At 48.1% G+C, this 26,247-nt stretch overlaps 1 protein-coding gene across 1 annotated transcript in view; it reads right to left on the bottom strand.

Annotated features, from left to right (window-relative positions):
• The window catches only part of LOC143975841 (pleckstrin homology domain-containing family A member 8-like), a 33,122-nt gene extending 7,190 nt beyond the window's left edge, over positions 1-25,932 (bottom strand). The window contains exons 1-2 of the mRNA XM_077478404.1: positions 25,851-25,932; positions 21,632-21,708 (exon numbers count right to left, since the gene is read on the bottom strand). Coding sequence (XP_077334530.1) covers positions 21,632-21,708; positions 25,851-25,932 — 159 coding nt within the window. The remainder of the gene's footprint in view (positions 1-21,631; positions 21,709-25,850) is intronic.
• Between the last annotated feature and the right edge of the window lie 315 nt (positions 25,933-26,247).

Here is a 26,247-nt window from a genome sequence, read left to right on the forward strand (position 1 = left end):
CATTTTTGTAGCATTTAGTTAATCCCCCTTCATCTCTCAATCACAAGAAGGGGAGGATAGAGGAGAAGAAGGAAGAGGGAGAGAAGGAGAGGGAAGAAAAAAAAAAAAAAAGGAGAAAGGGGAAGGGAAGAGAGGGGGGGAACACCCCCCATCCGGTAAATGAGAGTCCCCCGCTAATCAAAGTCCGTCTGTCACGTCCTTCACAGCTTGAGTATACCATGTCGTTCGCACTACATAGTCTCTCATTTCCTACCTAACACCCTATGATCAGTAAAATATTCACCCTCCCCAATCTATTTAACCCCCACATCACTCAAATGTTACATTCCTAAAAAAACAAAACAAAAAAAAAACACATATATAATATTATTTGTGCCTCAAGTCTATCCACATCTCCCCCCCCCTCCCCCCCCCAACCCCATAATAAATACCAGTTGATAACAAAACATGTTCCATCAATCAATTACAATTATTTGTGGAATCAATATTTCCAAAAGTGCAAAAAAAAAAAAAAGGGGGAGGAGCCCCCTACCAGTCAAATTCCAATGTAATTCACACTATTTAATCAATCATTTTGTAACTAGCACCCTAATCTTAATTGCCCCCCGTGTCACCCAGATGTCACGCTCTTAAAGGACATACATAATACTACTTGTGCCACAATTCTATCTGTTCCTTCCGCCCTACCCCATAGTAAATTCCAATTAGTGACATAACATACCTTATCAATTAATCTCAACTATTTATAAATTCAATGTTACCCACAGTGCAAAAAAAAAAAAAAAGGGGGAAAACCCCTCCCAACCCCCTCCTCCCCCTCCTCCTCACTAAGATCAACCTTATAAGCAAAGTAATGCTACATAACTACATAGCTCTACAGGGTCCCTTTATGTTCCTCCAACCAACTTGCAGCCTCAAGTGGTGTATTAAAAAACAGGGTTGAGCCCAAAGCAGACACTCGCAGTCGAGCAGGGTACAATAATGCGTATGATATCTTGTATTTTTGCAAAGTACGTTTGATGGAAATAAACTCAGCTCGCTGTTTCTGCAAGTCCGATGAATAATCCGGGTAGAATGATACTCTAGTCCCTTTATAAAAAATGTCTCCCAGTTCTCGAGTTCTTCGCATTAAGATCATTCGGTCATTATAACTGACAAATTTCAATATCAACGGCCTACAGCGTTCTTCCAATGACCGAGACCTAGAGGGAATTCTGTGGGCCCTTTCTATAGAGAAGAGTGGGGAAAAAGAGGCATCTCCCAATAACTCCCTAAACCAACTCTCCAGGAAGGCTATGGGGTTAGCGCCCTCGCTTCCCTCTGGCAGGCCAATTAGACGCACGTTGTTCCTGCGATTTCTATTGTCCATGTCATCTATTTTTGATGCCTGTGTGGCGATTTGTTTCTGTAGTCCAGTTATTTTTTGCTGTAATGGGAGGAGCTCGTCCTCCACCGTACTTAGTCTTCCCTCTAGTACAGTCGTTCTATCAACAGTGTTACTCAACAATTGGCTCATAGAGTGTAATTAATTTTTGATATTACTCAGTTGATTATCAAGACCTGAAATAAAGTCCTTGCACTCATTAACTGCCTGCAATATCTCTCTCAACGTGGGTTCGCCAGCCCCCAACTCAGGGGGTTCTGGCGGTTCCACGGACGTGTAAAGCACCTTATTCTCCCCTGGGGGTAGATTGCTTGCCTTGCTTCCTGAAGATGGAGTAACAGGATTTAAGGGCGGATAACCAGTGCTTTTCCTATCCCCAGTTGTCACCTGTGGCCCCATTTGACCCGCTGGATGGGAGCGTCCCTTCCTACTTGGAGAAGTCGCATGGGCAAAACGCTCAAGTTTAGCTGCTGCTGCTGAGGCTTGATTTAGTTTTTCCTTGGCAGCTCGAGTTTTATGGTTCCCTTCCCCATGCAGCACATCCTCGGTGGCTCTTTTGCTAAGCATTATGTTATCAGCGTAATATAGGATGGATCGACAATGTATATATATAAAAATAAGTAATAAGCCCTCACAGCAGAAGAGAGTGCAGCCAGTGATAGGGGAAAGGGATACGCAGCAGCTGTTCCTGCGTTGATTTTACTCAGTTCCTCACCAGCCCCAGCTATAATCAATCAATGATACAGTCAGTGGAATATAGTGTCCTTGACCCCAAAAAAAAAGAAAGAACTCCCACAAGCTGACCATTAAAGGAGAGAAAAAGGGAGGGGGTGGACAATGCACCAGGGTAGAAAGAGTACCAGGTCACTTTCCTTCTTTTCAGGTATTAATAATGCCCACAGTCCATAGTCCCAGCTTTCACCTCTCCCTCACCTCGATCCCCTGGGTTACCGTTCGCCTAGACTGCTGTCTTAGGCTATACGCCGTCCAGGTGCTCCACTGCTCCCATCTGTTCTTACTCGTGAGTCATGCGAGGCTCAGAACTCGAGTGGCGTCCCCCATAGCACATAAGCCGGCTAGCTAGCAGGAGCAGCCCCGTTCCACTGGTCTTCCGTGGGGCGTCCTGTGTCGGCTCTAGTCGGCAGCGTGCCCTCTTCCGACCTGACCTCGAGTTGCCTTCGGGTATTTGCTCGGGATCTCGCGATAACCCGAGTCAACAGCGGGACCTCCTTCGGATACTTTCGGCTGTGTCTGCAGAAGCAGACGGAAGTAGGCACAGCAAGCGTCCCGAAGACCGTAGGGCTCAATGGAGAGACATCGATGGAGAGTGAGGGCGAAAAAGTCAGGCAGCAGGGACGCTAGTCACACAAGCAGCGTACATTTTCCCAATCAAAGGGAGAGGGGAGAGACAGAGGCAGAGAGCCCGGGTGCTCTCATCTCACTCTCACTCACTCACACACGCCTCCATTCCCGCCTCCTTCAGCGAGAATTTGATATCAACCCCATCAGCAGATCCAGAGACCAGACCCTACAAATTTTAAATGTGACCTGACAACTCTAGAGGACTATTGTAGTGATGAAGGTACATTATACCAGGTACTTTCCAAAACATATACATTACTCAACACACCAGCAGAACAACCTGATCTACTGTTCATGCAGAAATGGGAAAATTACTTACAATGTACTTTCACAGCCATACAAAAATAAAATATTCTCCAATTCTCCCTGAAGTCATCTATCTGCACAAAAATTCAGGAGACAAATTATAAAATCTTAACTAGGTGGTACTATACACCTCAGTTACTGCATAGATTTTTCCCCAATACTTCAGATAAGTGTTGGAGGTGTCAGACAGACAAAGGGACACTTCTACATATATTCTGGACTTGCCCATTATTACAACATTTTTGGACGACAATTGAAAAAGTCATTCAGAAGCTGACAGATCACATAATTCAGAAGGACCCTGGGTTCTTTCTGCTGCACGCAACTGAAAATGAACATATTTCATAATGACCAAGTTTTGGAGTGTTGGGCTGTGAGCACCAAGTCTTCCAGTGATTTAATATCTTCTACTTTGCGCAACCAGAATCCCACTGACGGAGTTCCAGCACGGTCATACAAGAAATCTGCGATCAGACATTTGCTTAATGCTGCAAAGTCGCGTATCCCAGCTACATGGAAGCAAAACGTACCTCCGTCAGTGGGATTGTGGTTGCGCAAAGTAGAATATATTAAATCACTGGAAGACTTGGTGCTCACAGCCCAACACTCCAAAACTTGGTCATTATGGAATATGTTCATTTTCTCTGATGAAGGACAGACCTTACTGAACTCTTGAGTATAACACCAATATAGTCCAGTGACGTGACAACTCCCCTGTCATGTCCATCACGCTGATGTTGAACAGATACCCACCCCCTACCCTTTTCCCCCTTATCTTCTCTATACTGCACGCCCCCTTTTCTTTAACTAAGGGTCTTATCTTCAATGGGTCTTCCTATGCCCCCAATGCTCTAAAGCCACAGAGCAGTTGGTAGCCAGATAGCGTACACCAACCATTACTTATACTAAGAATATATAGATCTATATATCTATATAAATGATACGGTTTGACTCATGATCTAGACGATATATGCATACAAGGACTTACCTTGTCTTTTACTCTGACTGACAGATGTTATGCTATCCCTCTCAGGGACTGAATATGAATCTCAGCATACAGACAAGCGTTTTTTCAAATAGGAATATTTAAAACATGTTCTATTTCTGGGTCTGTCAGAATTTTCGTTAAAAAAAAAAAGTCAGATGAGGCATACACATGATCGTAATATACAATGAAAAGCTTCCGTCTGACTTTTTCTGTTGGCCATTTCACTTGTGTGTACGTGGCATCAGACTCCGAGCAGTAGTCTTCAAAAGTTGTCTGTAGGCAAGAAATGGTATGTGGGCCTGGGATTGAGTGTAGGAAGTGGTGTAATTGGATTGCCTTCCAGAAGGGAAAGGAAGCCGGTAGTTGCCTGACATGTCTGTTAATTCCGCCAGGGATACCCATCGGTCCGACGTCACAAACTTGGAGGCCTGGTCCCATCCCAGGTCCCTTAGGTTTGTATTTTCTGCAGGTTGTAGGCCTGGTGTAAAATTCGCATGACCTAAGATCGAGTACAGGGGTGAGGTCTTGGTTGTCAGCAGTGTTTGCATTGCTACATGAGTGCTGTGCCACAATGTGGGCCCTATCAATGAATGGGATTTCAGTCTCGGAGGTAGCGAGTCGTAGCACCACAGTGCGTTTTTCAAAGGGATTATAGTCTGGGATTGTTCTGTTTGTGTCCAGAGTTTGTGTGATACGTTCTGTTTCCAATCTAGTACCCTGCCCAAGTGTGTGGCTTGATAGTATCGCCTAATATCTGGTACCGCCAGGCCTCCTTTTTACTTTGGGAGTGACATTTGTGTGCTGCTTAGCCTGGGCTTTTTTGGGGCCCAGGTTAAGTGGGTGAAGAGGACTTGCACTTGTTTGAGGAATGGGGTGGAAATTTGTATAGGGAGGGCTTGAAATTGATAAAGGAATTTGGAGAGGATACACATTTTTATTAAAATACAGTACATCTGCCAAACCAGGAGTGCAATCCTTTGTGCCAATTTTCCAGGAGGGAATGTGTCTTGCTCATCAGTGGGGGGAAGTTGAGGGCAAACGTACGTGGTATGACAGGAGGGATATATGTTCCTAAATGTTTAAGCGCCAACTTTGTCCATTTGAAGTGAAAATTTGATTTAATGGTCTGTATGGATTGAGGGGTTATAGCGACGCCCATAGCTTCCAATTTGGAGAAGTTTATTTTTAAATTTGACAGGTTTCAAATGTCGTAATCCTTCATGAGATTGGGTAGTGAGATTGTAGGATTCGTCAAGCTGAAGAGTAAATCATCTGCGTATGCAGAGACCTTGTACTGGGAGTCTCCGGCATGAATGACCTGTATGTCAGGGTTCAGCCTTACTGTGTATAAGAATGGTTACAGGGATAACGCAAAGAAGAGGGGGGACAATGGGCATCCCTGTCTTGTGCCGTTTCCAATAGACAGCAGACCATTTACCTTCACCTGTGCCGTTGGGTTGGAGTATATTCTGTGTATCCAACTAATCATCCACTCTCCTACCCCTATGTGTCTAAGAACGGAGAACATATAGTTCCAGTTCAAGTGGTCAAAGGCCTTTTCTGTGTCAGTGCTGACGAAAACGCATGAGATCTTATCACTATTTGCTATATGGACCAGGTTCAGTACCTTGATGGTGTTGTCTCTTGCCTCTCTAGTAGGAATAAAACCCACTTGATCTAGGCGTATGAGGGATTGGAGATGTTGTGCTAGGCGATTGGTAGGGATGAGCCGAACACCCCCCGGTTCGGTTCGCACCAGAACTTTCGAACGGACCCCAAATTCGTACGAACGTTAGAACCCCATTGAAGTCTATGGGACTCGAACAGTCGAAATTAAAAGTGCTAATTTTAACGGCTAATATGCAAGATACTGTCCTAAAAAGGGTTTGGGGACCTGGCTCCTGCCCCAGGGGACATGGGTCAATGCAAAAATAAGTTTTAAAAACAGCACTGATTTTAATGACGATTAAAGTGAAAAAAAGTGAAATATTCCTTTAAATATCGTGCTTGGGGGGTGTCTATAGTATGCCTGTGAAGTGCCACATGTTTCCCATGTTTAGAACAGTCCCTGCACAAAATGACATTTAACGGAAATAACGTCATTTCAAACTGCTTGCGGTTTTAATGTTATATCTGGTTCCTGCAATATGGTTGAAAATCATTGAGAAAAATGGCATGGGTAGCCCTCCCTGCCCATTACAAGCCCCTTTGGGTCTTGTACGGATATTAAGGGGAACCCCGTACCCATATTAAAAAAAAGGAAATACGTGTGGCCCCCAGGCCCTATATACTCAGAACAGCAGTATACAGGCGGTGTAGACAGGGACTGTGTAGATTTGTTGTGTTAAGTTGAATCTGTTTGTAATTTTCAACTGGTACATTTTTAAAGTGTAGCTCCAGTCAAAAAAACTATTTTTAAGCTTTTTGGAAAACATAGGGAAGGGTTATCACCCCTGTATAATTTGTTTTGCCGTCCGTCTTTTTTCATCTCACTTGCTATTGTCTCCTTCCGTTTGCAAGAAGGAGATGTTTGTAAGTTGGATGTTTGAAAGTAGGGGCCTGCCCTATATGCTCTGCAGAAATGGCGGAACAAGGTGTTGGTTTTGCTACAACATTGTAAGCCTTCAAAGTGACTCTTGGTGGGCGCTGGAGCGCTCTGCTGTGAACGATTATATCAAGAATTGTAATTACATGCCATTGTTGAACAGTGGTAGAAAAATTTACCTTTGGTGGTTGTGGTGCTGGTGCCACAACACTATAAGTCCTCACAGTTACTCTGGGTGGGCACAGGAACGGGCCCTCCTGTGAAATATTATATCAAGAATTGTAATTACATGTCCCTGTTAAACAGGGGCTGAAAAATTGGGCTGCTGGCACTGGTGCCACGACACTTCAACCTCTCCCATATATTTTAGTTGTAGTGCAGGAATGAGCCCTGCTGCAAAGCATTGCATCAAAAATTGTAATTAAACGCCCCTGTTAAACAGGGGCAGAAAAATTGGGCCTTAGGCACTGGTGCTGGTGCCACGACACTGCAACCTCTCCCATATACTCTAGTTTTAGTGCAGGAATTAGCCCTGCTGCAAAGCATTGCATCAAAAATTGTAATTAAACACCCCTGTTAAACAGGGGCAGAAAAATTGGGCCTTAGGCACTGGTGCTGGTGCCACGACACTGCAACCTCTCCCATATACTCTAGTTTTAGTGCAGGAATTAGCCCTGCTGCAAAGCATTGCATCAAAAATTGTAATTAAACGCCCCTGTTAAACAGGGGCAGAAAAATTGGGCTGATGGCATCACCCAGAACCAAAAAATGTTCTTCCAACATATCAGCGGAGGAGGAAGAGGATAGACAATCAACATAACAGGACAGTCACTCAGCATCAGCATAGGCAGTCTTGAAGGGATGTGATATTTAAAAAAAAATTATTCGGTTACATCAGCTTCAGGTGCTTGGTAGCTGTGGGTGATCCAAGACTGATTCATCTTGATGAAGGTCAGTCGATCAACTGATTCGGTGGACAGGCGCACCCTGTGATCGGTAACAAAGCCACCAGCAGCACTGAAGGTGCGTTCCGAAAGAACGCTGGATGCAGGACAGGCCAGTAGCTTAATCGCATACTGTGCAAGCTCTGGCCAGTGATCCATCCTCAAGACCCAGTAAGCCAGAGGATTTTCGGTGGGGAAGGTGTCCAAGTCTGACCTTGCCCTTAGGTATTCCTGCACCATGTAAAGCAGACGCTGGTGATGGTTGCTGGAACCGATCATACCTTGGGGCTGCGGACTAAAAAATTGTCTGAAAGCATCGGTCAGACGGCCACCTTCTCCACCGCTCCTTCTGACCGATGCCTCAGCAACACGTTGTCCAGGACCAGGAGTTTGTAACCTCCCAGTCTCTGGGAATGCGTTGCACAGACCTTTCTGCAAGGCCTCCCGGAGATGTCTCATCCTCTGCTCCCTCTGCGACGGCAAGATAAGGTCGGCAACCTTACCCTTGTACCATGGATCAAGGAGAGTGGCCAGCCAGTAATGGTCCCTCTCCTTAAATTAAAGAATACGAGGATCCCTTCGCAGGCTTTGCAGGATCAGGGAGGCCATGCAGCGTAGGTTAGCTGAGGCATTCGGTCCGGAGTCCTCTGGGTCACTAAGGACAACATGATCCGCAGCTACCTCCTCCCAGCCACATACAAGTCCACGGGTTTCTTGGGTCTGTAAATCATCCCTACAAGACTGCTGCTGCTGCTGCTGCTGCTGCTGCTGAGTGCCAGCTTCCACCTCCATGCTGACACAATCATCCTCCTCCTCCTCCTCATCCTCTTCCTGTGTGATGGGTGGCACAGCAGGAACACTGTCTGGATAAAGGGGGCCATAAAGGGGGCCTTGAGAGGCAAGGAAGTCCTCCTCTTCCTGCCTCTGTTCTGCCTCAAGTGCCCTGTCCATTATTCCACGCAGCGTATGCTCCAAGAGGTGTACAGTGTCACTGATGCATGCACTGTCACTGCTCACCATCCTTGTGGCCTCCTCAAACAGTGACAGGACAGTGCATGCATCCCTGATCATGCCCCACTGGCGTGGTGAGAAAAAACCGAGCTCCCCTGACCCTGTCCTGGTGCCGTAGTCGCACAGGTACTCATTGATGGCCCTCTGCTGCGTGTGCAGCCGCTGCAGCATGGCCAACGTTGCGTTCCACCTGGTGGGCATGTCACATATAAGGCGGTTCTTGGGCAGGTTCAACTCCTTTTGGAGCTCAGCCAGCCGAGCACAGGCATTAAATGATCGGCGGAAATGCACACAGACTTTCCTGGCCTGCTTCAGGACATCCTGTAAGCCCGGGTACCTGCCCAAGAACCGCTGCACCACCAGGTTAAGGACGTGAGCTACACAGAGCACATGGGTCAGTTGTCCCTGTCGGAGGGCGGAGAGGAGGTTGGTGCCATTGTCGCAAACCATCATTCCTGGCTTAAGCTGGCGTGGCGTCAACCACCTCTCGGCCTGCCCCTGCAGAGCTGACAAAACATCCGCCCCAGTGTGGCTCCTGTCCCCCAAACAAACCAGCGCAAGCAAGGCATGGCATCTTTTTGCCTGCGTACTTGCGTAGCCCCTGGAACGCCTACGGAGCACCGCTGGTTCTGAGGACAGAGCACTGGAAGAGGCCATGGAGAAAGAAGAAGAGGAGGGGGTGGAGGAGAGAGGTGTGTCACAACCAATAGTAGCATTTTGGAGGCGTGGTGGCGGAACAACCTCCAACACTACTGCACCTTGTCCTGCATCCTTCCCAGCTGCCAGAAGAGTGACCCAATGGGCCGTGAAAGACAGGTAACGTCCCTGTCCATGCCTGCTGGACCAGGAGTCAGCGGTAATATGCACCTTACTGGTGACCACCCTGTCCAGCGAGGCAAGGACATTGCCTTCCACATGCCGGTAGAGAGCCGGAATCGCCTTCCGTGAGAAAGAGTGGCGTTTGGGGACCTGCCACTGAGGAACCACACATTGTACAAACTCACGGAAGGGGGCCGAGTCTACCAACTGAAAAGGCAGCAGTTGAAGGGCTAGCAATTCAGCCAAGCTAGCATTCAACCGCTGGGCATGTGGATGGCTGGGAGTGAACTTCTTTCGCCAGTCCAGCAGCTGGGGCAGGGACATTTGCCTGCTATAATCGGACGTGGGTGTACTGCTAGCAGAGTGCCCGGAAGCACTTGGCTGTGACACACCTAATTCTACACCTTCATTCCTCTCAGAGCAGGTTTCAGAGAGGACTGAAGGTCTAGTGGGGTTGGAGATCCCAGCTGATGAGGAGCAAGGAGAGGTCCGCTTTGTTCTTTGGTGTGGGTCTTTAAGGTACGCTTGCCAACGAGCTGCATGGCAGGTCAACATATGTCTGGTCAAGCATGTGGTGCCCAAGCAGCTGATGTTTTGGCCACGCAAGATACGCTTGAGACATATGTTGCAAATAGCAGCGGTGCGATCTGATGCACTCGTCTCAAAAAAGGCCCACACCAAAGAACTTTTAGAATAACGTGCAGAGGCAGCGCCCTGCACAGGCGGAGCTCTGCAGTGTGATTCAGTCGGTGTGCTGCCCCTAAGCTGGCCCCCGGAGGGCATCCTGCCTCATTGGACATGTGCCTCCTCCTCCTCTCTCCTACCAGGCACCCACGTGGAGTCAGTGCCCTCATCATCCCCTCCCTCTTCATCGCTGGAGCAAACCTGGCAGTATGCTGCAGCTTGTGGAACATGACTGCCAGATTGCTGTCCTTCTTGAGCATCCCCTCTCTCTGCATTCACGGTACTGCCTTCCTCTAGCTGAGTATCATCATCAGAGCCTACAAAACACTGGGCATCCTCCTGGAGCATGTACCCAACACTGTGCTCAAAGAGTTCAGGAGACTCCTCAGGAGGACGTGGTGGGTCTAGGGAAGGAGTCACTGATGATGACATTGGGAGGAGGGAAGACGATGCGTTGGCAGCTGCTTTGCTAGTACCCTGAGCCTGGGTGAGAGACGATGAGGAGGATGAAGAGGGCTTGGTCATCCACTCTACCAAGTCCTTGGCATGTTGCAGCTCAACATGTCCAGCTGCCGAAAAGAAAGACAAGCGTGTCACATGGCCACGTGCTGATGATGACGATGCACCGCGTCCACGACCAGCACGGTTGTCTCTAGACACAGAGCCTGCTTGCCTTCTTTTATCGGCTCACACCTGTCTGCCTCTCCTTGCTGGCCTTCCAGACATGGTAATGGCTTGAAGGGAGTTGGGAAAACCAGCAAGTGGGTAGTGTATATTGTGCTGGAGGCACACACAACTTCCACTAACTCCTGCAGATGGCAGATGGCTAAAATAGAGAAGAGCTATGTAGGTGGATATAGCGGTGTATACTGGGTTCGGAGCACGCAGACAGCACGCACAATCTCCTACCACTGACTGCAAGCTCTATTTAAAACGAGCAAGATAGTTAGCTATATAGGTGGATATAGCGGTGTATACTGGGTTCAGAGCACGCAGACAGCACGCACAATCTCCTACCACTGACTGCAAGCTCTATTTAAAACGAGCAAGATAGCTAGCTATATAGGTGGATATATCGGTGTATACTGGGTTCAGAGCACGCAGACAGCATGCACAATCTCCTACCACTGACTGCAAGCTCTATTTAAAACGAACAAGATAGCTAGCTATATAGGTGGATATAGTGGTGTATACTGGGTTCAGAGCATGCAGACAGCATGCACAATCTCCTACCACTGACTGCAAGCTCTATTTAAAACGAGCAAGATAGTTAGCTATATAGGTGGATATAGCGGTGTATACTGGGTTCAGAGCACGCAGACAGCACGCACACACAATCTCCTACCACTGACTGCAAGCTCTATTTAAAACGAGCAAGATAGTTAGCTATATAGGTGGATATAGCGGTGTATACTGGGTTCAGAGCACGCACAATCTCCTACCACTGACTGCAAGCTCTATTTAAAACGAGCAAGATAGCTAGCTATATAGATGGATATAGCGGTGTATACTGGGTTCAGAGCACGCAGACAGCACGCACAATCTCCTACCACTGACTGCAAGCTCTATTTAAAACAAGCAAGATAGTTAGCTATATAGGTGGATATAGCGGTGTATACTGGGTTCAGAGCACGCAGACAGCACGCACAATTTCCTACCACTGACTGCAAGCTCTATTAAAAAAGAGAAATATAGCTAGCTATATAGGTGAATATAGCGGTGTATACTGCGGTCAGGGCACGCAGACAACAACCACTACAGAAGAGCAAGAACCAAAAATCGGCCGATAACGATCAGTGTATAATGTGTTGAAGGTACACAGAACACCCACTAACTCCTACAGATGCCAACACACTAAACAAGGCCGCCGCGCTGGCGGCCTTATATAGTATGGGGCGTGTACTACACAGCCTGAGCTATGATTGGCCACAGGCATCCTGCCTGTGGCCAATCATGGCTCTCATCGCTGCCGGCGCTGTGATTGGCCAAGCATGCGGGGTCACAGTGCATGCTTGGCTAATCATGAGCCAGCAATGCACTGCGACCAATTTGGCGCGAACGGCCCATAATGTTCGGAATTCGCCGAACGGGCAAACAGCCGATGTTCGAGTCGAACGTATGTTCGAGTCGAACGTATGTTCGACTCGAACACGAAGCTCATCCCTAGCGATTGGTAAGGATTTTTGTAAACAGTTTCAGGTCTGTATTTAGTAGGGAGCCCGGGTCTTTTCCTTCTTTATGTATCAGTATAATATGGGCTTTCAAAGTATCGCTGGGAAATAAAGCCTCTGTGCCCACTGCATTGAAGAACGTCACCATTCGTGGAACAATGATCAGAAGAAGAGTCTTGTAATATTGGCCAGGAGCTTTGACTGGTTTCATGTCTTCAACGGCTAGTTGGAGCTCCTCTAAGGTGATTGGGGCCTCTAAGTCTTCTAGGGCTTCTGAAGGGAGGGATGGCATTTGGGAGGAGAGTATGTATTCGTCAATGTTTTCTTCGGTAGGTTTAAGTTTGGTAAATTGTATAGAGAATGGTAAAATTCCCTGAACTCATGGGATATTTGTTTCGGTAAAGTGACTTTCTGACCATCTGAGCCAGGGGCGTAACTAGAAATCACAGGGCCCCATGGCAAAATGTTGTATGGGCCCCCCTGCAAACAGCCCCTCCCACAAAAAAGGCGGGGCTTAAATTAAATAGTGGGCATGGCTTAAAGAGCGTGGCTGAGGTGGGTGTGGTTAGAATCTGAGATGAATGAGGGATGGAGGAAGGAAGGAAAGAAAGAAAGATATTGAGGGAAGGAAAGAGAAGGAAAGAGGGATGGAGGGACAACAGTCCCAGATCCTACACCACAATAGCATATGCAATATGTATTCCAGAAAGTTTAACAATGAACAGATAAAGATACTCCAAACATCTGGTGTTAGCGCTTCAATCATCATGGCACCATGGTTGTTATGGTGTCAGGATGATTAAAGTGCATTATTTCTATTATTACATTGTAATATAAAATGAAATAGTTCAACTCACCATAATGCAGAATCAATGGGAGCCCAGAGTGTGTCACTTACCACGTCGCCTGCCACCAGATGCCTTCAGGTGTCCCCAGCAGAATCCGTCCTTATATCAGGTGTCCCCAGTAGAGTCCCTCCTTACATCAGGTGCCCCCAGTAGAGTCCCTCCTTACATCAGGTGCCTGTCAGGGAATTATTAGACCAGACTGTGTGGACTGCACAGAGGAAACCCAGAACGAATGTGCGTGAAAATAACAAGTTTTTATTATAAATAAAAGGAAAGTGAAAACATACAGTGCACAACCAACCACAACAGCAAGAAAATATATATACAATAAATAGGAACTGCCGGAGACGTTAATGGAAGCCAGGCCGAGGTCATACACCGGGGAATCAGTCGATGGGTAAGGACGGATGGATGGGCTCAGGATTGGAAAGGGACAGGTCAGGTAGATACAGGGTACAGGGTTCAGGTTCAGGTTCAGGTTCAGGTTCAGGTTCAGGTTCCAGCGGTCAGGGCACTTGCAGAGAGAGATACCAAGGCAAAGCATGTTAGCGCTTGCCGGGTATATATAAGACTGATGATTACCCTCACGTAACAGCTGATCGGAGCAGATGCTGTCTGCTCCACACTGCCGGAGTACACCCGCTGGTGAGCGCCGGTACTACAGTCCAGGGATCAAATAGTGCCACCAAGAGGTAGGTCCTCTTATTACAGGCCCTGGGTGTTAGAAGACACCCGCTGGTGGACACTGGTACTGCAATCCAAAAGATCAACAGCGCCACCAACGGGTGGACCTTTTCATGACAGTACCCCCCCTCAAAGGAGCGGCCTCCGGACGCTCCAACCAGGTGTAATTGTCCCAGGTTAATGGCCTCAAACCACACCATGGATGAGGGCACGTCAAGCTGGGTACCAGGCACTTCAAATCGGACAGCGGGCACGTCAGGGCAGACAGCGGGCACGTCAGGGCAGACAGCGGGCACGTCAGGGCAGACAGCGGGCACATCAGACTGGGAGGCAGAGACATCAGGCTGGCAAGCAGAAACATCAGGCTGGCAAGCAAAGACATCAGGCTGGCAAGCAAAGACATCAGGCTGGCAAGCAAAGACATCAGGCTGGGAGGCTGGAACATCAGGCTGGAAAGCTGGAACATCAGGCTGGCAAGCTGGAACATCAGGCTGGCAAGCTGGAACATCAGGCTGGGAAGCAAAGACATCAGGCTGGCAAGCTGGAACATCAGGCTGGGAAGCAAAGACATCAGGCTGGAAAGCTGGAACATCAGGCTGGAAAGCTGGAACATCAGGCTGGCAAGCAGGAACATCAGGCTGGCAAGCAAAGACATCAGGCTGGCAAGCAAGGACATCAGGCTGGCAAGCAAGGACATCAGGCTGGCAAGCAAAGACATCAGGCTGGCAAGCTGGAACATCAGGCTGGGAAGCAAAGACATCAGGCTGGCAAGCTGGAGCATCAGGCTGGCAAGCTGGAGCATCAGGCTGGCAAGCTGGAGCATCAGGCTGGCAAGCAGAAACATCAGGCTGGCAAGCAGAAACATCAGGCTGGCAAGCAAAGACATCAGGCTGGCAAGCTGGAGCATCAGGCTGGCAAGCTGGAGCATCAGGCTGGCAAGCTGGAACATCAGACTGGAAGGCATCAGACTGGAAGGCCGGGACATCAGACTGGAAGGCATCAGACTGGAAGGCCGGGACATCAGACTGCAAGGCATCAGACTGGAAGGCCGGGACATCAGTCTGCAAGGCACCAGACTGGAAGGCCGGGACATCAGACTGCAAGACATCAGACTGGAAGGCCGGGACATCAGACTGCAAGACATCAGACTGCAAGACATCAGACTGCAAGGCCGGGACATCAGACTGCAAGGCGTCAGGCTGGAAGGCCGGGACATCAGACTGCAAGGCCGGGACATCAGGCTGGAAGGCCAGGACATCAGGCTGCAAGGCATCAGACTGGAAGACCGGGACATCAGACTGCAAGACATCAGACTGGAAGGCCGGGACATCAGACTGCAAAGCATCAGACTGGAAGGCCGGGACATCAGACTGCAAGGCCGGGACATCAGGCTGCAAGGCATCAGGCTGCAAGGCCGGGACATCAAGCTGCAAGGCATCAGGCTGCAAGGCCGGGACATCAGGCTGCAAGGCATCAGGCTGCAAGGCCGGGACATCAGACTGCAAGGCATCAGGCTGCAAGGCCGGGACATCAGGCTGCAAGGCATCAGGCTGCAAGGCCGGGACATTAGGCTGCAAGGCATCAGGCTGCAAGGCCGGGACATCAGGCTGCAAGGCATCAGGCTGCAAGGCCGGGACATCAGGCTGCAAGGCATCAGGCTGCAAGGCCGGGACATCAGGCTGCAAGGCATCAGGCTGCAAGGCCGGGACATCAGGCTGCAAGGCATCAGGCTGCAAGGCCGGGACATCAGGCTGCAAGGCATCAGGCTGCAAGGCCGGGACATCAGGCTGCAAGGCCGGGACATCAGGCTGCAAGGCCGGGACATCAGGCTGGAAGGCGTCAGGCTGGAAGGCCGGGACATCAGGCTGGAAGGCGTCAGGCTGGAAGGCCGGGACATCAGGCTGGAAGGCGTCAGGCTGGAAGGCCGGGACATCAGGCTGGAAGGCGTCAGGCTGGAAGGCCGGGACATCAGGCTGGAAGGCCGGGACATCAGGCTGGAGGGCGTCAGGCTGGAAGGCCGGGACATCAGACTGCAAGGCATCAGACTGGAAGGCCGGGACATCAGACTGCAAGACATTAGACTGCAAGACATCAGACTGCAAGACATCAGACTGCAAGGCCGGGACATCAGGCTGCAAGGCATCAGGCTGCAAGGCCGGGACATCAGGCTGCAAGGCATCAGGCTGCAAGGCCGGGACATCAGGCTGCAAGGCATCAGGCTGCAAGGCCGGGACATCAGGCTGCAAGGCATCAGGCTGCAAGGCCGGGACATCAGGCTGCAAGGCATCAGGCTGCAAGGCCGGGACATCAGGCTGCAAGGCATCAGGCTGCAAGGCCGGGACATCAGGCTGCAAGGCATCAGGCTGCAAGGCCGGGACATCAGGCTGCAAGGCCGGGACATCAGGCTGCAAGGCCGGGACATCAGGCTGCAAGGCGTCAGGCTGGAAGGCCGGGACATCAGGCTGGAAGGCGTCAGGCTGGAAGGCCGGGACATCAGGCTGGAAGGCGTCAGGCTGGAAGGCCGGGACATCAGGCTGGAAGGCGTCAGGCTGGAAGGCCGGGACATCAGGCTGGAAGGCAGGTGGCACGACATCAGACTGGAAGGCAGGTGGCACGACATCAGACTGGAAGGCAGGTGGCACGACATCAGACTGAAAGGCAGGTGGCACGACATCAGACTGAAAGGCAGGTGGCACGACATCAGACTGAAAGGCAGGTGGCACGACATCAGACTGAAAGGCAGGTGGCACGACATCAGACTGAAAGGCAGGTGGCACGACATCAGACTGAAAGGCAGGTGGCACGACATCAGACTGGAAGGCAGATGGTACAACATCAGACTGGAAGGCAGGTGGCACAACATCAGACTGGAAGGCAGGCGGCACAACATCAGACTGGAAGGCAGGCGGCACAACATCAGACTGGAAGGCAGGCGGCACGACATCAGACTGGAAGGCAGGCGGCACGACATCAGACTGGAAGGCAGGCGGCACGACATCAGACTGGAAGGCAGGCGGCACGACATCAGACTGGAAGGCAGGTGGCACAACATCAGACTGGAAGGCAGGCAGCACAACATCAGACTGGAAGGCTGTCACGTTGGACTGGAGGGTAGGCAGCAGGACGTCAGGCTGGGTAGACGGGACGTCAGGCTGGGTAGCAGAAACTGGGACGTCAGGCTGGGTAGCAGAAACTGGGACATCAGGCTGGGTGGCTGGGACTGGGTTGGTTGGTGCGGAGGCAGGTTGGGTTACTGGCAGGATTGTGCGGGTCGGAAAGAACTTTTGTTTCTTTTTTGACTTAGCCACTGCAGCTTTGTAGGTAGGTGCAGGGCTGTAAGACAAGAAAGTATCTGGGCAAAAGGAAGACCAAGGAACAGTGGCAGGAGGAGGGTTCTGTGGGATTGTTACAGGTGGAGGAGAAGAGGCAGGTGGATTGAAGGCAGGATAGGTGCAACACTTGGTGACAGGATAATAGTATTTGGTAGGAAGTGGAGTAGACTGGGCTGTAGCTGAGGTTGCCGTAGGCAATGGGGAGATAGTTACTTGGGAAGGCAGGTGGTTAATGACAGGGCTGGAAGGTTGTGGCTTGGCTAAACGCAGGAGATCTGACCATGCTTGTAGTACAGGTTGAACAAACACTGATTCACACACAGCCTGACTAACCAGAGATTGCACTGAATAGATGCAATCAGACAACACCTGCCATGGACAAGAGGAATAACATTCCATAAAATAGGCTGGATCATCCTCTAACAACCATACCAGAGATTCAACTTGGCCCAAATTGAAGGGGGGAGAAAAATCATCACTTCCTTCGGGATAACATGACAGGGCTGGCTTTGCACATAACTGGATCAAGGGCTGTACATCCTCAAAAGACATGTAGCCCTGATCCACCAGGGAATGAGCTGATCGGATGGTTTCCATCAGCTGGTCACTAGTCCACCCTTTTAGAAGCTGGCGACAATATTCACCATCCTCTTCTGCCAGCAGAGAATAATACGAGATTTCATTGAAATCCATATTGGCCGACTAACAGGTCGGGATGGTTCCTCAATGCAGCCACGTCTGGTCAGGGATGGCCTTGGTATACTGTCAGGGAATTATTAGACCAGACTGTGTGGACTGCACAGAGGAAACCCAGAACGAATGTGCGTGAAAATAACAAGTGTTTATTATAAATAAAAGGAAAGTGAAAACATACAGTGCACAACCAACCACAACAGCAAGAAATATATATACAATAAATAGGAACTACCGGAGACGTTAATGGAAGCCAGGCCGAGGTCATACACCGGGGAATCAGTCGATGGGTAAGGACGGATGGATGGGCTCAGGATTGGAAAGGGACAGGTCAGGTAGATACAGGGTACAGGGTACAGGGTACAGGGTTCAGGTTCAGGTTCAGGTTCAGGTTCAGGTTCAGGTTCAGGTTCAGGTTCAGGTTCAGGTTCAGGTTCAGGTTCCAGCGGTCAGGGCACTTGCAGAGAGAGATACCAAGGCAAAGCATGTTAGCTCTTGCCGGGTATATATAAGACTGATGATTACCCTCACGTAACAGCTGATCGGAGCAGATGCTGTCTGCTCCACACTGCCGGAGTACACCCACTGGTGAGCGCCGGTACTACAGTCCAGGGATCAAATAGTGCCACCAAGAGGTAGGTCCTCTTATTACAGGCCATGGGTGTTAGAAGACACCCGCTGGTGGACACTGGTACTGCAATCCAAAAGATCAACAGCGCCACCAACGGGTGGACCTTTTCATGACAGTGCCCCAGTAGAGTCCCTCCTTACATCAGGTGCCCCCACCCTCACCTGTGCCCAATACTGCCTCACCTGTGCCCAATGCAGCATGGCCTGTGCCCAATGCAGCGTGGCCTGTGTCCAATGCAGCCTGACCTGTGTCCAATGCAGCGTGACCTGCCTGTGACCAATGCAGCATGTCCAGTGCCCAATAAAGCCTCACCTGTGCCCAATTTGGCCGCCTGTTCCCAATGCAGCGTAGCCTGCCCGTACCGAATACAGCCTCACCTGTGCCCAATACTGTCTCACCTGTGCCCAATGCAGCGTGGCCTGTGCCCAATGCAGCATGACCTGCCTGTGCCCAATGCAGCATGTCCAGTGCCCAATACAGCCTCACCTGTGCCCAATGCAGCGTAACCTGTGCCCAATGTGGCCTGTCTGTTTCCAATGCAGCGTGGCCTCCCTGTGCCCAATACAGCCTCACCTGTGCCCAATGCAGCCTCACCTGTGCACAATGCAGTGTGTCCAGTGCCCAATACAGTCTCACCTGTGCCCAATGCAGAGTATCCTGCCCAGGCCCATCTGTGCAGAGGAAGAGGCAAGCCATCCAGATCAGCAGAGAGCGAGATGGTCCGCTGTAAGAGCTTTCATTTGAATTTCCTGTGTTCCCGGGGCTCACATCACATAACCCCACCTCTTGGCCTGGCACCTTTGATGACGTCACATGTACCACATTGGACCAGTGTTCTCTCTATCAAAGGCGCTGGGCCAAGAGGTTGGCCTATGTGACGTGACCCCTGGGAACACAGGAAACTCAAATGAAAGCTCTTACAGTGGGCAATCTCACTCTCTGCTCGTACGGACAGCTCGCCTCTTCCTCTCCTCACTTCCCCTGGCTGGGTGACCGTGCGGACAGGGCTGCAGTATGCATTCCTCATCCTCCCTGGTGCCCCACTCGGCTGTGGGTCGCTCTGGCAGTAACTCCGCCACTGGTCTGGGTGTATAATTTGAGGGATGTAAGTTGCTGATTTTTAGTCCTTAACGGATCTGGCTAATAGCTTCCTGCACTTGTTTCCGGATTCATAATTCATCTTATGGCAGAATTGAGATGACGCATTGGCTTTATATTGTAATAGGTCTGTGATTTGCTTGCGTAAGGTTCCCAGTTCCCTCTCCATTTCCAGTGTGGGGGCGTGCTTATGTCGAGATTCTGTTGAGGCAAGTGTGTCAAGGAGTTTGGAAAGCTGAATGTTGTGTTCCCTCTTGATGCATGCACTGTGTTTAATAAGCATGCCTCTGAGGACTGTTTTATGAGCCTCCTAGAGGGATTCAGGGTCGAAGTCTTGTGTTAAAGGGGGCTTCCAGGTTACAATAAGCCCCCGTCCGTAGACCCCGAAAACCACCGGCTAGGGTTGTCGGGAAGAGGCCCTTGTCCTCATCAACATGTTATCAAGGTGGTTTGGGGTGGCATGCAGCCTGGTATGGTTCGGGGGGGGGGGGGGGCTCGCTCCTCCCTTCCCTTTCCTGACCTTCCGACGGCATTCTCGGATAAGGGTCTGGTATGGATTTTGGGGGGGGGGGGGGCTCCATGTAATTTTTTTTTTTATTTTGGTGTGGAGGTCCACTCTGATTCCATACTAGACCTGAAGGCCCTGGTATGCACCTGGGGGGAACCCCTCATTGTTTTTAAAAACAATGTTAAATGGACTGTAGCGCATCTCTGCAAACTGCAAAATGCACTAAAAACTGCATAGGTGTGAATGTAGGGTCAGGAGCAGCTGGGAATTTTTTAAAGCTGCCCCTGAACTCTCCTCTATGTTATCTTATCAGTACATGTACACAGGGTCGTTTGTAATCGTTTCTAGGCAGTTGAGTTTAGAAGCAGTTTTTGGAAAGCAAAAAAATGCATTCTGGACAGATGAAAATTGAAAAGATTGAAAAAAAAACGCTTCTAAGCACAAACGTGGCTTAACGGACATTTTTAAATGTCGTTTACTATCTGTCAGGTTAGATCGTTTAGGGGAGGTTGTAAAACGTCCGTGTACATTAAGCGTTAGTTTTCAGTTTTTTTTTTTTTTCTCTTTTTAATTTAGAGTTTGTGCAGTCTCATATGCTTGGTTACTTTTCCTTTCAGATTCTGTTTTAATTTTCTTGCAGCGTCATGAGTTGGTCTTATACTATGACTGCCTTAATCTGTTTGTATTTAAATTAAAGATATGTATAATAAGGCAACTTCAAATAGTGCAGGATGCATGTAGAAGGCCCTCCTATCTTCGTACACACACTTAACCCTGGCTTTCAAAGATAACAGGCTTGGAAAACAGTTGCTGGTTGAAGGAGCCTGTGAGAACTATTCCTAAGTGTACAGACTTATAAATGCTTTGAATATACAACATGGGAAAAGAAAAAAACTAAAAGAAACAGTAAATTTGTTAGTCTGGCTCACACATTTGATTATTTGAACATTAAACAGCCTTAAAAACCTGCATTTTCTTGCTTTATTTTCACTTTCCGTTTTATAAACTAAGAATAGGGCACAACTGCATGATAAAATGTATTAAATCTTATGGAAGCTGTTATTATATTATATTACAATTTTTTGTTCTGAATCTGCTTCTTTTATTAGGAGATTACGCCTCCATCATCAGAGGTCACATTTTGGTTAAAAAGAAACAAACATATTTTTGCAAAACAATTACAAAAATGTGCATTGGCCAGCACAGTCAGCTTCTGCCAAATTTTCTGCTGAATTTTCCAGTGTTTTTTCCTTTTTAGTTAGAAAAAGGAAAAAAAATACAAAGAATTTGAAATGGACCTTGGAGTAAATCTGTAGGAATACCTTCATGACATCTCCATTAAAACCAGTCCAGTTCTGGAGCTCCAGTTGTCTTTTCTTAAAGACAAAGACCTAAAGACAAAACTTTTGCATTTTGGATAGAATGAGGATGGTTATAACCCTTCTCAGGTTTTTTTTGGCATCTGGGGCATCTGTCCCATTGCGGAGATTTCCCTTCGCTTCCTGTCCCATAGCTTGACAGGTGTTCTAATCCCTCTCCAAAACTAAAACAAAACAATAATTGCCTTTAGTTATACTTTAAAGCTGATGTAGCACGACCCCCTTGAGGACTGCTTGGATTTACCTGCTCATCTGCACCACCATAACCCTCTGAACATTCCAACCCATCTGACACTCTGGGTTTAGACATTTTTACACCACCTTAAAGTAATAAGTCAAACAAATCAGTGAGTTTATATCCTATTAACATTTACTGGAATAACTAAAAAACGATATTGTTGCAAAGAGGAGATGATAGATTAACTGAGCTTTGGATAACAGTCCTGGCCTGTAGAATTCTTCTACAACAATACAAGTTAAGACGATTTGACAATAACAGTATATTATATACACATATGTACAATGGAGTACCACTTGAAAATGACCTGAAAGGATAAGCAAGAGTTAAGCATTAATTCTGGCAAGACTTTTAAAAGGGTACCTAGGCCGGCCTATTTAACTTTTAATCCTAATGAGAGATCAATCAAACATGAATGGTATATGGGTCCTTTAAGTAGTAATGACAGCAAAGTCCCAGTTGCAGGCCTGATGGTCTTCGCTGGCAGTCGGAGATAATTAACTATATCCAATAAGGTGCAGTAACGAGGCAATGGTATTTCTTGGAATGGTTGATGCGACAGGTGTCTATGTACAGTGTTCAAATAGAAATGCAGTAAAGTGTTTCCCCAGGGTAAAGCTGTCTGTACACAGTGTCCCAGTGAAGCAACAAAGAAAGGTTTGCAAAGGTGGGCAATTGCCCTCTCACCAACGACCAGGCCAATTCAATGCCTTCCAAACAGTGTCTCCCGGAGAGGGGTCCTTGCAGCGGATCCACTTACGACGATCGTCTGATGTGAAGCACGAGGAGCGAGTTGTCGGACTGTCAAGGTAGTGCTGAATCTATGTCAGCAAGCAGTGCTAGGCCCTTCTTGGCCGGGTTGGAATGTTGTACACTGCGTGGTAGGCCACGACCTCAGTCTTCCTGTACAGAGGGGTATGTTACACACAAGGCTTAGAAGGAAGAGAGCTTGGGGCGGGTCTTTGGCTTCTTTTATAGCTCTTCCCAGCAATCTTTCTGATGGTAGCAAAGATCCACGGGATATGTAGTCCGGTTGTATAGTCATGTGGGGAAGTTGCAATTTTTAGGAACTACTAATCCCACAATCCCTTTGGTTTGGCTCACAGAGATGATGTCAGTTAGTGACACTGGGCACTAGAGGGACAATACAGTACATAGAAATGATGAGGAATCACCACACTTTGCAATTGTAGTCCATATTACTACAATGAATGGCAAGTATTTTTTATTCCATAGTTAAATTAATTTAGCTTGGATCAATGTAAGTATACATATTCTGTACCTAGCCAATGCCTGTGGAAGCAGAGAATCATTGTAGTAGGCATCTCTTTTAGCAATCCCTACTCTTTTTGGGATCCAGTTCCAAGCTGTGGGGTGGTCTGCTCAGCACTGGTGCCATTCAGAGAAGGCCAATGTGGCGCCCCTGTACACCAGAATAGGTACCGCCGGGGAGGCTGCTTATAGAGTAACTGATCTCTCCATTTTCCTCCTGCGGCTGAATGTCTGCAAGAGGGAGAGGAGGAGAAGTGGGCATTCAGGGTCTGCAGGAGAAAAATTGAGAGATCTGTTCCTCTATATGCAGCCACTCACGCCACTCCTCCTATCCAGCTTCTTTCTCCTGCCCCCTTGTGCTCTCTCCTGTCCCCCCCCCCCCACCTGTTGAGGGGGATCTATCAGATCTGTGAAGCTTGAGAGCAAGAAAGGCTCCTTCCTTTTCTGAATGGAGAGTCAGTGATCCGTACCGATCACTGACGCTGTTCATTCATAACGGAGGCATAGTTAACTGTGATTACTTTGCTTCAGTTTGTGAATAAACAGGACCTCTGTACAGAGTTATCCCTGTCCAATCATCTCCTTTTTCTGTCTCAAAGGTGAAACATCAGAGGTCTGTTTAGACCCCTAATATTTAACTAAAGCACTGCAACGGGGCTCCTAAAAAAAAACTGTAAAAAAAAAAAAAAAATAGTAAAAAAAAACAAATAAAAATAAATAGATTAATAAAAAAAAATACCAAACAAAAAAAAAAAAATACTGACACCAGTGGTGGAACTACCAAGGTCACAAAGGTCAGACTTGCGACCGGGCCCTAGCATTCTGCCACCAGGCTCGAAGGGAAGGGCTCCAGCCAGGGGTCAGAAGGCCCTTCATGGTTTCTTGCACCAGGGCTTTAAAGGTTCTAATTACGCACTGTAAATTATATATATACACATACATACACATATATACACACACGCATATCTATATTAATCAATACTGATGTACTGACTACCTATCTAATTTCTTGAGGCCCTAAAATGTCAGGACAGTACAAATACCCCCCAAATTACTCCTCTTTGGAAAGTAGACAGTCCTAGGTGCTTAGTAAGAGGAATAGTTCGTTTTGTAAAGCTGTAATTTTTGTTCCACAATATTTTGGAAAATTAAAGTTGTTAAAGTGGTTGTAAACCCTTTACAACCACTTTAAACTACAGGCAAGCCTATAATTAGGCTTGCCTGTAGCTGCACTGAATATCTCCTAAACCTACATGGTTTAGGAGATATCCCTTTATATGCATGTGCCCACATCATGCGGCACATGTCCACTTAAGCCAACTGAAGCAATGGCAGTACTTACCGTTGCTTCAACTGTACTGTACCGTTCGCGGCGGCTCTCGCGCACATGAGGTCAAAGCGGCTCCGGCCAATCACAATGCCGGAAGCAAGCCGGGGGAGATAAGGATGGCTGCGGGGGATTAGTTCTCGGGTAAGTAATTCATAATGAGCTAGTATGCTATGCATACTAGCTCATTATACCTTTATCTTGCAGGGTGTGTTTTTATTTTTTTGCACGAGGGTTTACTTTCTCTTTAACTCAACAATGTATCTTTAAATAAACCTCTCTGTTTTCTAATGTTATGGCCCCCTATGACTGTGCTTTATAAAAAAATAATGCTGTATATACCTTGTTTACAGAGTGCTGATCTGCGCTCATTGACCCACCGCCTATCTCCTCTCTTGGCCTGACAGATGCAGTGGGTGGGACCAGGGATCCCCCCTGACATAGTCAGGAAGAGAGGAGGAGAGAGGCTGCCCCGCCCGCTGCTTCTGTCAGGCCGAGAGAGGAGATAGGCGGCAGGTCAAAGAGCGCAGATCAGTGCTCTGTAAACAAGTTATATACAGCATTATTTTTTAAAGCACAGTCACAGGGGGCCATTACATACAAAAACAGAGAATTATATTAAAAAGAAACAGTAATTTTAGCAGCAGGACTGGAGGGGGTGGCGCAGACACGGAGCTGACAGGCAGAGAGAGCAGGGGGGAGAGGATGGAGGGGAGTACACAGGAGACACAGAGGTGGGCTGTGGATGATGGAGCCACGTACACTGTCAACGGTGTCAGAGCTCAGCAGCCCTGATATATCGGGGTCAGTGTACAGGGGGGAAGGTAGAAACTAGCAGGGTCAGCCAGATATTACAGGTGATACAGGGGGCCAAATGACACAGCACAAGCAATGTGCTGTATAACATGCTTTAAAGGAGCAGGATCTTTATTTAATTTTTTTTGGGTTAACAAACGCTTTAAGAAAGTGAATACAATGCGAGTTAAGTTGTCATTTATAAAGTTATTTCTCACACAAAACATGAGCATACTTGCAACAAACTATTCGCACATACCTTAATACCATAATTTTTCAATTAAAACTTCATGGCGGATTTAAAACAGTTACCTTATTTTTCACAAAATTACTTTGGCTGCAATGTATAACTGTGACGGATCGCTTGGCACCCAGCCTGAGACCCAACAGGGACAGCGGCTTTTGGAGGGGACTAGAGGCTAGCCTTCTACCCACTGATTATAGCCCATGGAGGAGACAGGGTATTTTTTTCTGCTTCTCCTGGACAGAGCATGGACAAGAGCTCAGTTCAGCCTCTGATCCTATGGAGAGATTAGATTATTCTCTAATGATGGACAACAATGTGATGAAGGCTGAGAGCGAGGCTTGGATTAATTCTCTGAATAAGGACAATAAAGGTTCCCTTCTGGAGTAGATGGAAAGGTGTAATAATAATCTTGTACAGGTTAATGGTTAGAGGAAATTTGGTGGCCCTCCCGTAGACTAAGTAACAGTGATTTTAATTAAACAGTAAGCTAATCAACAACTAGTCACCTAGATAACCCACCCAGAGAGTTTGGTACCAGTATTCAAGAAGACCCAGGGCTGTCTAAATCTCATTATCCAGCTTACTTTTCACATACATCTTCTCACTGACTTTCAAGTTGGCAGATACCATCATGGCTTCATTAACTGTTGAATGTGGTAATGTCATCTTGCATTATATAACATGACATCTTCCTGAATGCTTGTAGCTCCCTCAAATGCCAGGGCCCATAGTCAGTAGCCAAGAGGCTACTCTACAGTCCCTTCCAAAAGCCCCTGTGCCAGTTGGGTCTGTCACAATGGCATATCTCCCCAAGTGTGAAAATTACACATTTGGGGTAAAACGCTGTATGCGCACATGCGGGTAAACACCAATGCAGAAGACATCCCTGTTTACATGAGTACAGCCACTTACAGCCATTTGCATGTATGGGTGACTGTACACCACACCTGCGGCACCGGGGACGCAGGAAATTGCCAGGAA

The sequence above is a fragment of the Lithobates pipiens genome, unplaced genomic scaffold, assembly GCF_037356315.1.
Source record: "Lithobates pipiens isolate NorthernLeopardFrog02 unplaced genomic scaffold, aLitPip1_a1.2 Scaffold_13, whole genome shotgun sequence".
NCBI classification, from domain to species: Eukaryota; Metazoa; Chordata; class Amphibia; order Anura; family Ranidae; genus Lithobates; species Lithobates pipiens.